This window comes from Streptopelia decaocto, assembly GCF_964273445.1.
Source record: "Streptopelia decaocto genome assembly, chromosome: 2".
NCBI lineage: Eukaryota > Metazoa > Chordata > Aves > Columbiformes > Columbidae > Streptopelia > Streptopelia decaocto.
The window spans coordinates 101,256,705-101,268,958 of NC_138655.1; the positions used below are offsets into that span (position 1 = coordinate 101,256,705).

Here is a 12,254-nt window from a genome sequence, read left to right on the forward strand (position 1 = left end):
TTTTAAGTACTGAAAGGTTGTAATAAAGTATCCCTGGAGCCATCTCTTCTCCAGGCTGAACAAGCCCAACTCTCTCAGCCTGTCCTCACAGGAGAGGTGTTCCAACCCTCTCATCATCTTGGTGGCCTCCTCTGGACCTTCTCCAACAGGTCCATGTTTTTCCTGTGATGAGGGCTCCAGAGCTGGATGCCGTGCTCCAGGTGGGGTGTCACCAGAGCAGTGGGGCAGAATGACCTCCCTCCACCTGCTGGCCACGTTCCTTTTGATGCTGCCCAATATACAATTGGCCTTCTGGGCTCCAAGTGCACATTGCCAGCTCATGCCCAATTTTTCATCCAGCACCCCGAAGTCCTTCTCCACAGGGTTGCTTCCAATCCCTTTATCCCCCGGCCTGTATTGATACTGGGGGTTGCCCCAACCCAGGTGCCGGACCTTGCACTTGGCCTTGTGAGCCTCATGAAGTTTGCATGGGCCCACTTCTCAAGCTTGTAAGAAGATGAGACACCTAAATATTTAGGTAACAAACTTGTTAAATCTGCTTTGTGACAAACACCATCACAGAAACTCTTTACGGGTGGCTTTTTTATGCCTGCATATAAAGGTACAGGACCATACCATTATTTTAATTTTAACTTTCCTTGTTTTAAAAGTCACAGCATGTGCATAAGACTCTACTGCTTTAGAACAATTTACAATAGGCCTTGCTTCTCCTCACAGCCAAAGAGTTGATAAACAAGGGTTTCTTTGTTCCCTAATCTAGATAGAGGAGCAAAGGCAGAAAGCCTAGTTCATTTGTATCAGTGTCCAAGCCAAGTCCAAGGTCATGAGTTCTTGATGCCTGTGCTTTGCTTTTGAATCACTGGACCACACCTAAATGGTATACATTTAGAAGCAGAGTATTATCTTATGCCTTGTTAAGGGCACAAAAACATGGGTTACTGCTGAAAATTCCAGGTGTGTTTAGCAGAGCCTGCTTAAGTGCAGCCAAACACATTAATGACAAGGCACCCAATCTCAGGTTCTGCCAGGAGGCTGGAGAATGGATGAAATAGCATAGTTGGCTCCTTGGGGGAACTGGGAGGGACATGGAGTGGCAGTTTTCAGCTCTCCCTATTCGTTTTTAGTGGTAATTTGCTCTGGCATCAGAATGATAATCTGTAACAAAGTCTTATATTATCGTTCTCTTAGTACCATCTCTTCATAGATACTTGTGTTTTCATTCTGGAAAACCATTTGTTTTATCATGCCTGCCTATGGGGCTGGGTGGATCACCTGTATTAGCTGTGTTTAGGGCTGATCCAAGTTATCAGAGCTTCACCATAATAAAGAAGCTCAAGATAAAATTCTCTGCTTGCACCTTCTGTAGTGAAACATAAGTTAAGCCCTTTTTTTTTTTTTTAAAGCTGGTTTATATACCTTTTCTTCCCCTACTGCTGCTTCTTATATTTCAGAATATGATATTGCAGTTTGTGGAGCAAAATTCTGTCAGAAGCCAGCATACATATCTGTGTCTATATCATTATAAATGTGGCGATGATAAATCTTGGTCTCATACAGATGTTTATGTTTTAGGATGTGAATACTTGCAGAATGACCATGGAGTGATGATTGATTACAATACCTCAGACCCACTAATACGCTGGGATTCCTATGAAAATATGAGCCCTGATGGGGAAGGTGAGTAATTTGATTACATAAGACCAAGGCAAAACCTTTCACAACTGTTGCAGACAGAGCATTTGAAATGGCCTTGAACCTAATGCTGCTTTACTGATTTGTTAAGTAACTGTCTACCATTCTCTGTTTAGCTTTACTGGCTCTAATGGAAAGCCAGCTGTAGGAGTTGTTTAAGAAAGATTGTTGTTAATGCACTCAGTTGCACTGAGACACAACTGGTTAATAAGAGTCATTTCATCATTTGTAAATTTGCCTTTTTTTGTTTTAAAGCTTCTAGTTAGAATACTGACATAGAGTATTATGAACAACTAAATGATGTGGTGAGTTTGTAGCCTTCAATACTTACTAGGAGATGTGCTAGACTGTAAAGTTATGGATAAACAAACAGCAAAGGATGTGCCTATTTGCATACTTCCCCTCATAAATGTACCTGTTACCAAAATGCCCTTTTGATTCTTAGATTTTTCTTCTGTAATCTGCTGATACTGCTTCCAGTATCTGCTTTCAGATTCTGACTTCCATGTGGATGTTTACCTGATGCTTTGGTTGAGTGAATGTTGTACTTTCAATGTCCTTCCCGTAAGGACTCAGAATGTCACACCTGCGTCTGCACACCTCAGTGCACTTGCAAGCCTGACATTATTGCAAGCAAAAACATGAGAGAAGGTATTGAATGGATGCCAAGTTCTTGTTTTTACAACTCTCCTGTTATGAAACGAGAGGTAGGGCTAGGATGCTTAACTAGCTTCTCTCTAGGCTCAGTTTCCATTGATTTTTGTGATCTGAATTCAGCATTGACCATCTAGTGACTACCTTGCTGAGGGTTTTAGGGGCAGAGGCATGCTGGGAGCTTGATTTTTTTTTTTTTCCACTGCACAACTCTTGTACAGCAGTATTTCCCCTAATCCACTGCAGACTTCAGTCTCCAGAAAACTAAGGGAAAATAGAGGATGGGAATAGAGCAGTCATATGGTATCATTACATGGGGCAGGTAGGGCATTCTGTAGGGAGTCATCAGAGGTTTTATAGTTGGATAAGACCGTGCAGTGTCTTTTTAGAAGGAGTAGCATTGAAGAGACTGAATCTTGGCTGAAAAAGATATCTTAATTTCTATCCAGGATGTTCCCATGTCATTTGGTTCCCATTTTTCCCTGCATCCTTTTCCCACTCCTTTGTGTATACATATCCCTCAGCAAGCAAGCATTGTTACCAAGTATTTTTTAATTGCCAAGATAGATTGGATAGATGGATTTGATATTCCCATCCTCATGCATTTGCTCTAGGTCTTCTTTTACATAGGATTAGTAAACACCAGGACAGACTTCTCTTCATGGTTTGTTACAGTGATTAAATGATGTGCTTTTGCATTAAAAAGGGAAGTCACATATACAATGTGTGTTTCAGATCTGCTCTGTGTTAAACTCCTAGCCTTATGTAGGAACTGGAGCTTTGTGAAATGAACAGGATTTGCTTTGTAGGTGTACATGTGTGGAGTGCCTATTTCCAAGCTGATGTATTACAATGGAAAATGAGAAGTGAACAAGAAAGCAGTATGTTTCTTTTGAAATCCTACACCTATTTGGCCCTGTTACCGAAAGAACAAAAGATGAAAGGACACGCTAAAAGAAAAATGTACCCAAAGTATCTTGGCTTGTTGGCATGATACAATATTGCAGACAGAAGCAATTGCCTTTTAAACGATCTTGAACTCTTTGATGATAATAAGGTTGTGTACGTTTGTGTTGAATATAGGCCAGGCTTTGGACAGTTTGCTCTCTTGATATAGTTCCTTATCCCTTACTTGTAACAGTATAGGTATTTTGACACTTGGAAAGCAATAAATTATTTTAATTTCTTGTCATACATACTATTTCTCTTCAGATGACTTGGGAAGTGTCTCTTGTATATTGTGCTTATGGTCCTCTGTAATAGACTGAAGACTTTATTAAATTTCTAATTCTAAGTTTGTATTGGATTTACTCCTTCCTGAGGAGTACATTAGCACAGAGACTGTTACGTTGATGTAAAAGTATGTAGTCAAATGTAGGATTTGGAACCACAAGAATTGGAGGGTCTTCCTCCTGCCATGTACAAGTCTGAGATAGTTGCCATTGGTTTTCTTGTGGTTTTAAAGTCATGGTACTCATAGAGTCTCGTGCGTGTTTTGTGGGCTGGAAAGAACAGAAATGACTTTTGATCTTGCTGAATACTCTTTATTTTTTTTCTTACCTTAAGGCATCACTTACCATACAATAGACGTGTATGGATTTACAAAGGTTGCTCATTTGCTGCAAAATAGCAAGTTGACAAGAAGATATCCCACCTGTGGCCACAAATGAATAGTATCTTCTGTTATGTCAAGAGATTCAAATGTGTCCCAGTTCCTCTTGATAATAATGTTTTTCACTTTATAAGTTGGGTATTGTAGTTCACATACTTTCAGCTGTAGTTCACCGTCTGTCTTACTTTACTGTCATATGTGTGTCCTTTATATTTAGACTGATGTTGGGACTGGGATTGTTTGTGATAGTATTTTGGTAGTAGTTTGAAGTGAAGTGATAGACTGAACTAATGTGGGCTTAGTAACTATTGCTATCATTAAAGGCTAGTAAAAGCAATTATTGCTTGTAATTATGGCATTTGGGTCAGGGAGAGTAGGGGTAGATGAGGATGAAGTATTTTCTATGGGAACAGAAAGTTGAAAGAAACAAGTGATCCCTTCTCACTCTCTGATAAACTATTCATATACTTTGCACTTACTGTTCTCTGTCTCTCTCTAATACTAAATGACAACTGGTTTGCAAAAAAGCTCCCCTGACCTCAACCAGAGGGAAGAGGTAAATGGAAAAAAATTGACTTTTTTGGTTTTTTTTAGTTCTCAATGGTAATTTTCAGGATTATTCTAGATAGAGGATGAATCTACCTTTAAGGAACAACTCTGTCTTAAGAAAATGACTGTAGGATATATGTGACTGTGATGTTGTACTGCCATTTGTGTGTGCAGCATTCAGTTGTTTGAGAATACATGATGTTTTGTTTTGCCTTTTTTTTTTTAAATAAAGAAAACTGGTAAGCATAAAGATTATAGTTGGCCAAAACAGTATTAGTTTTAGTTTGACTGAATTCAGTAGATTGGCAGCAGAAATGCACCTGGTTCTTGTTCAGTGTTCCATTTTAAGGCGTTTAACTTATTTTAACAACCACTAAATCCCTCTGCACTATTTTGTCTGCCAGCTCTACAATCTGTGGAAAGAAAAAAACGTGTGCATGTTAGAAATTGCTTAAGATGACAGGAGAGAGACTTTCAGCAAGTCTTTACAAGGCAGGAAAATAAGTATCTTTCTCAGCAGAACCTCACTGTTTCCTGGCAAAGTGCTTAACAGTGTTTGATAATTAGAAAAGAAACAACTTTGGAAACAAAAGGATGTTTTTAATTCAAGCCAAATAGGGTAGGGCTGAGTGAATCCAAATTCCTGTATCTCGAGTGTGTTGCTTTACAAATTTTGTAGCTTTTTGTGACCACACCAATTAGTCAAAAATTGCCAAATATTTATAAATTCGTTTACTCCTCCTCTTTTTCTTTTCATAAAGAGAAGTATCTGAGAAGTTTCTCCAGGTAGGCAATAACCAACTTTCTGGTATGCACTGATGTCATGTGATTAGATGGGATGTTTGACTTTTATTGAATTTTTTTTTCCTCTTTAACCCAAAGTAAATAGCTATTCAATAGGGAGGTGCCCTCTCATTTAGTTAAACACTCTTTTTTGCAGAGGGCCCCTTCAGTGTTGCAAAACTCAAAGACTGAGGCAAAACTGCTTGGCTTTGGTACCTTAAGAGGAATGCAGATGCCTACCAAAGAAAACAGTAGGTTTGATGCCATTTCTAGTGAGAGATACTGAAGGATAAATTGGTAGCGAATAAATGGTAATTCCAGCTTTTAGTCACCAGCTAGATGTCCTCTTCTTTGAGACAAAGAGTGATTTGTTAGAAGGTAAGCATAAAAAGGTGTCCTGCAACAATTTCCTCTCTATTTGACAGTGAAAATCGAAACATCTATAGAAAATAGAAAAATTTACACTACGAAATGCTGCCAGCTTGAAACAGGATCTGCAGTGCCTTGGAGTATCTGCCTTTAATTATTTTTCTCTGAGGAAACTTGTGTCTTCCATTTCTTGAAGTTTTGTATGTTCTTTTAATATATATAGTTAGTCTTCTTACTCATGAGGCTGACGATGAGTTGGAGAGAAATTAATGTAAAACATTTTCTTTTGTATATCAGTAATATTGAATGCAAACATAGGATTACAAGGTTTCATTTCTACTTGTGCAGCAATGGGTAATTCTCTCCTCCTCTAATACTTCATTAATTGTAACAGCATTGTGGATTAAATACCTTTTTAGCTCAATATGTTAAGCACTAAATATAAGTTCTTGCAGGTATTTTCAAGATTGTGGTTGATTAGCTGAGATTGCTCTGGACTGTAATATCTTAAGTTAATGTTTTGGGGGTTTGGTTTCTTGTGGTTGGTTTTGTGTGTATGGGGGGGTGGTTTGTTCTTGTTAAGCAAAAAAAAAAAAAATTATTAGAGTATTTTAGGTCAGTTAGGAGCTTATAGTAACGTACAGTCAGGGGGCAGACTTTTGAAGAATTTACTGATTCAAAGTGACTTTTGGGGGCTCATTTTTAAAAACTATCTCTTAAGATATACTGAACATATTTTTGAAAGTCTTAGGAATTACATGCATTGTACTTGGTGCACTGGAGCATTGATTCTGGTAGGTACCATTTGTAAGCTAAGTGCCAGAGAGGGACAGTTACACTGAAGAAGTGTTTTGGAAGTCTTATGTCTGAAAACAAGAACAGATGAGAAGCAGGGTTCCCTGGGCATTTAGTCTAGGCCACTGTGTCTTCCCATTAGTCGCTTGCCTCTCACTGCCTGTACTTACCTTTTTCTTTCCTATGAGTTCCTTTGCCCTTAATTCTTTGTCACCTCCTATTTATATATTTTCCCCTAGTTTCTCTGCCTTTCGTTCTCTGAAGGTTGTTTGGGCACACTTGCCTCCACAACCCTTAGTATCAATGTCTTTAACAGTGCACAGATTTCTTTGAAGCACAGGTTGCGTATGTCAAATACTTTCAAAGCTACTGCAGAACCAATTATTTGCTTTCAAAAAAAATACATTTGTTTATGTCCTCCAATTGATTTGTCCTGTCTCAGTAATAGGCAATGTTGTTATCTTAAGGATGTTGTTCACTAGCCCTTTGTCAGTGGCTTTCATTACATTTTCAGACCCAAAGACCATAGGGCAAAATTTGAGTTGTTTAATAAATGGTTATGGTACATTCAGATATATTTTGCGTTCTAGTTTTATAATAGTGCAAAAGCCCTCTCTTATCAGCACAGGAGGATTCAGACAGTAAAAACTCTGATGAAGGTGACAGATATGATTGTGGCTTGTGTTCTCACTTCTCCTTACCATTTTCTCTACATATCACCCAAAGGCTGTTATCTCAGGGCCACGTAACACTGCTTTTTCAAGCGAGTCTTTCTTCACTCAGCTCATTTGGGTTCCTGAGCAGGCTTGCATTTACCTGTTAGCATGTTCCTGTTTCTTAGTCATGTCAATTACAGTCTATCATTATTAATATAATAATAATATAATAAATATTAACAATTTAAACACTAATGTCCAAATCAATATCTCCTTCCATGTACAGATGCTACAGGAGAATCCTCTTCGCTCAGTCTTACAATATGCTTAGTGGCCCAGGTTGAACAAAGAGTCCTGAAAGGCAAACCTCTGCCACAGGTGTGTGTTCCTTCCCTGTACCTGCTTCCCTAACAACTCTTCTCTCTTGTGAAGGCAGTATGGCATCCGACCTGTTTAGCTTCATGAGACAGGGAAAAGTTACCTTTGTCATGGTGTCTTGGTATCTTCTTTTCCTGTAACACCTTACTCACTTAGGAGTAAAATTAGCATGGCAGCATCAGAGATTGGAGGTGTAACTGGAAGAAACAAACCAAAGTGCCTTAGTACAAATTAGGATTTGATGCTTGTTTATTGTGTGACTTTCTTAAGACCTACAAGAGAAGCAATGAAGTCCCCTCTCTGTGCCTGCATCCAAGCACACTGAGCTACCTTATGCATCATGCTTTTTATGTGAGTGTTCAGTCCAGTAACCAATGAAAATGTGAATAGAGGGCATCATCAGTCATAGTGCCATTTGCACACAAAATAAGAGATCATACTGCCTGTTAAATTAATAGGTGTGCATGAATGAACTCCTGATTCATGATACGGAATTAATTATAATCCCCAAATGGCAAATCTCTGGGAAGACTTACAAAACAAAAGACAGACATCAACATGAAAGAGGTTTGATTTTCTTGGGTGTTCAAGCCACCATGAAGCAATAGTAGTTCTTCATCTGGTGAATTCCTGACGTAATCAGATTGTTCTGACTGTTCCTGGATTTGAATGTAATTACTGCCCATTTTGCCCATCTTTTAAGATCATGCACCTTGCCTTTTTTGGCTAGATTCCTTTTCAAAGACTCTCTCCTTGTGGTTCTGCTTCAGAGTTTCAGCTGACTACTACATGACTTCTCTTCATAAGAAGATTAGTGATTTTTTGGTGTGATGTGCATTTTTTGGTGCACCTTTCTCCATTGGCAAGCATGCTTTGTTGATTGGAAAGGCCTTGATGAGTTTCTGCTTACAGCTTGCGCAAAGTGTTTTGTTTTGTTATGGAGATGCTTTGGTCAGGAAGGCTTGGTTCTATAATGAGTGCTGGTTTTTGAAGGAGGCTTTTACCAGCAAATTGGGCATGTGTTACTGTTGTGATTATCCTGGAACCTTTTGCTGAGAGTCTGGCATGCTGGTTACTGTAACATATGCGTTAGTTTCTGCCATTGAATACATATAGCAAGTACTGAAAAAAGGAGGACTCTTCCTGGAAAGGTTTCTGTAGCAAGCATCTTCTGCAAATAGTGGTTCTCTTTAGTGAACCATATAAAGATATATAGAGAGGTTTTTTCCCCCCGCTTGCATGTGTTTCCAAAGTGGTGTTAATACTTGCACAACCACTTCATATATGTGCTGGTTTTTTTTTTTTTTTTTTTTGTTTTGTTTTGTTTTGTTTTGTTTTTTCTTGACTTGGGAAAAGAACAGAATAAAAGACTAACCCTTCTGAGTCCCACAACTTTTGATTTCCGTGTCTCATTTTTAAGTGCTACCTATTATATTCAGTAGTCTGTACAAAATGAAGCATACCACTCTAAGTGTCCTTTTAGCACTATAAACTGCAGGCGCTTCTGACAGTAAAATGTGGTTTAATAAATGCCTCCAAACTGTGAGAGAATATTTTTTTTTAAGTGACCAACAGCAGAATTTTAGCTGTACCAGTAACCGTAGCAGCCTTTAGTGTAGTGAGCTGTCTGTTCTACTAGTTTTTCAGTAGTACCTGGTAGATGCAAGTGAAGCTTTGTTAAAGATAGTACACTTGTAATTCATGGATCAATCCCAGAAAGCTGTTCTAGGAACCTCTACCCCTGCTCCAGAAGTGTCACTTGTTGAGTGTTAAATGTTCGTCTGTGATGTCCTCTATTTAAGGCTTGAGTTCTTTGCAAAGATTTCCATGAACATCAGAGAGCTTTGGGTCAGACTGCTAAGCAATAAGGAGAAATTGAGTGATAGGGCAGACTTCAGGTCTGCCTGTATATTGATGATGCCTCCTCTTGGTCCTGCTTTCAAACGTGGACAGTGTCTGAATGCTGAGGAAGAGCAGCTCATTCGAACTCCTTCCGGACTAAACTGAAGGAGGCAACTTCTAGTAAGCAGAGGGAAGGTTTTTTGTCTTAACCCAGGCCTATTTTTTATTGTGGATATCTTCTGTCCAACTGTGAAAGAAAAAGTTGCCTTACTAGAGCTGTTCTCTCTGTTCCTGGAGTCCATCAATATATAAACATGTTGCCTGCTGAAAGGGCAAGAGGGTTTTTCTTACTACACACAGGTGGAAGCACTGTGGTATGCCTTCATCTGTGCATTTTCTGAGATGGCCCTGGGCACTGAGCTGTCTCTCAAGTACTACAGGCTAGACTATATCTCCATTTCTTCATGTTCTATATCATTTCTCTATCTTACTCTTGACCTTGAAGAATGTTTCCTAGTCTGATACCTGTTTCAGAGACTTGCCAGACTTCTGAAGCTCATCTTATGTTTCTGGCATCAAGCTATTCCTTGTATTCCTATTAGTGAATACACGTAAAATATTCTTTGTAGGATCAGCTTTTGTTCCTAAATCACATAGGCACATTAGAAATTTTCCACCAAAACTACATACTGTATTATGTTAGTGTATGCTTGTATGGAGCATTCATAGATGATCAAATACTCTTTTTGAGAAAGGTAAATACTACAATAATTATGATACAAGGTTGCTGTATATTACTTCTACTATTGTGCTAATACCTGAACATAAACAACAATTCTCTGAGTCCCAGAGCAAAACCATTTAATTAGTAAGTTAGGAAATCAAAAACGTCTGCTAAATGTATCTGAGCCTCAGCATCCCTTTCCAATATGTGGACTTGTTTAGAAACACCTGCAGATCAGTTTATTGAAAATACCATAGGGAGGTGGAGCAATTTTATTAATAATGGTAATACTATTAAATTACACATTCCGTACTCAACAGAAAGAATAAATTTATGTTACTGTGCTCCTGTATAGTTTTCAGCAACCATATAGAGTCATCAGTGTTTTTCTGTTGCTTCACATTTAATGACCATAACTGATTTTTATTAGAAGCCTAACAGTATAGTAGGAGAAAACTGGTGACTCAAGGTGAATGTGTTCCAGCTGTAAGGAAGAATAATCATGAATTCTGAACCTCAACATTTGCATTATACATGTGCAAATTAATGGCATGTTCCTGAAGATGGGCTTTGTTTTTGGAATAAATGGAAGGAAATAGTTTCACATAGTTCAGTGACTCTGTAATGCCCTTAAACTTTGCTTAGTATTTTGTACCTGTGGTGATGTTTTCTCTACCGTGATGTTTTGTTATTCTTTTCCTGGTTATCCAAGCACAAGCTACTTCAAGCTAAGTGTGTGGTTAAATGACTGACAAGAGTTTGCAGAACTAAAATCAAAATGACACAACAGATACTAGCTCCTGTATATTTGGTTGCAGTAATAAATGTATCAGTCTATTCTTTGTACTTTGGATTGTGGCACAGGTATTATTTTATATTGTTCTCAGGTGGGCAAAAGTGTGACTACATATTACAGCAGTATTCTAAGGGTGAATATGGGTTGGCTGGCTGGATAGCAGCCAGCTGCTGGTCTAGAAGCTGCGCTTTGTGGAGCAGTTTTATCTTATGCCAGAGTACTTGTAAAATCATTGAAGTAGAGATGTGATCCTTTTGAATGGCTGGGAAAGATACGTTAGCATTTGCACAACATAAAGATTCTGTAGGGTTGCAGATGCCCTCTCCTTTGCTTCTCAAAAGATTCAGGGCTTAGTGATCTCATGTGAGCCTGATAGTCCTGCTTGTTAGCATTTTGCCAACAGCAGCCCTCTCAGTAGATTGCTTTTCAGAGTGTTTGTTCACTTCTTGGTTTTGTGATACATGCCTTGTTTTCTTCAGCCTCCTTTATTTTCCTGTTGGAGTCAAGGACTTGAGCAGCTTAGCAAAAGGAACAACTGCCTGATGACTTAACTATTATTTCATGTTAGAAAACTAGTTATTTAAAATGGAAGGCATATATGAACATCAGCATTTGCTTGGATCCTTGGATCTCTTGGTTAGTCAGGGGAAGGAAAAACAGTGGTAGAAGATTACTTCTTATCTTTTTAATTTCTTTCCAGCCCATTCTCTTATCATTGAATTACAATTTTCTAAAAACTCTCTCTAGAATGTATTCATGGACTGTGAGATGAATGTTTATGAATCAGGAACTGATCTCACAGATTTGGATGAATTTACCAAATCAGGACCTACTTTTTATAACACAGTTTGAGAGTTGCACTATATGCAGTTTTAGGTCTCCAGATTGTAGAAGGCACCAGGATTGGACAATGCAAAGGTCTAAGATGATATGGATTCACAATGCTGATCCATGTCTTATTCCCCAAACTTGTGATCAGTTCATCTGAATGACCCTTCTTTGCCACTGTGTTCAGACCAGGTGTCATCTGTACTTAGAACAGTCAACATAGAAGTTTTGAAGAGATATATTGTAGCCTGGGTTACAGAATTTAAATGTTAATTTAAATAAATACCTGAATTGGACCACACTGGCACATTCAGTCCTCAGGTGTGAGTACATGCACATAACCAGAGGTACCCAGTAATGCAAAGGGTGATGTGTCGCATAAAGCCTGGAACTGATCACAGAGGCTGAGCGATAATGGTTTGAGAATACATTTCTAAACACATCCATGGATAGTTTTAACTTGTAGTTACACAGGGTTTGAGTTCCCAAAGCATTACTGCAATGATTGTGTGGAGCACCACTAAGGCTGTGTAGAACAATAAAATTTCAGCAGCATGGTGATCTGTCTGAATGAAT

At 38.6% G+C, this 12,254-nt stretch overlaps 1 protein-coding gene across 6 annotated transcripts in view; it reads left to right on the forward strand.

The window, feature by feature from the left end:
* The window catches only part of TNS3 (tensin 3), a 231,904-nt gene that overhangs the window by 134,653 nt on the left and 84,997 nt on the right, over nucleotides 1-12,254 (forward strand). For all 6 annotated transcript variants that reach the window (XM_082044752.1, XM_082044751.1, XM_082044753.1 and 3 more), the window contains one exon: nucleotides 1,573-1,677. In XM_082044752.1, the coding sequence (XP_081900878.1) occupies nucleotides 1,573-1,677 (105 nt within the window). The remainder of the gene's footprint in view (nucleotides 1-1,572; nucleotides 1,678-12,254) is intronic.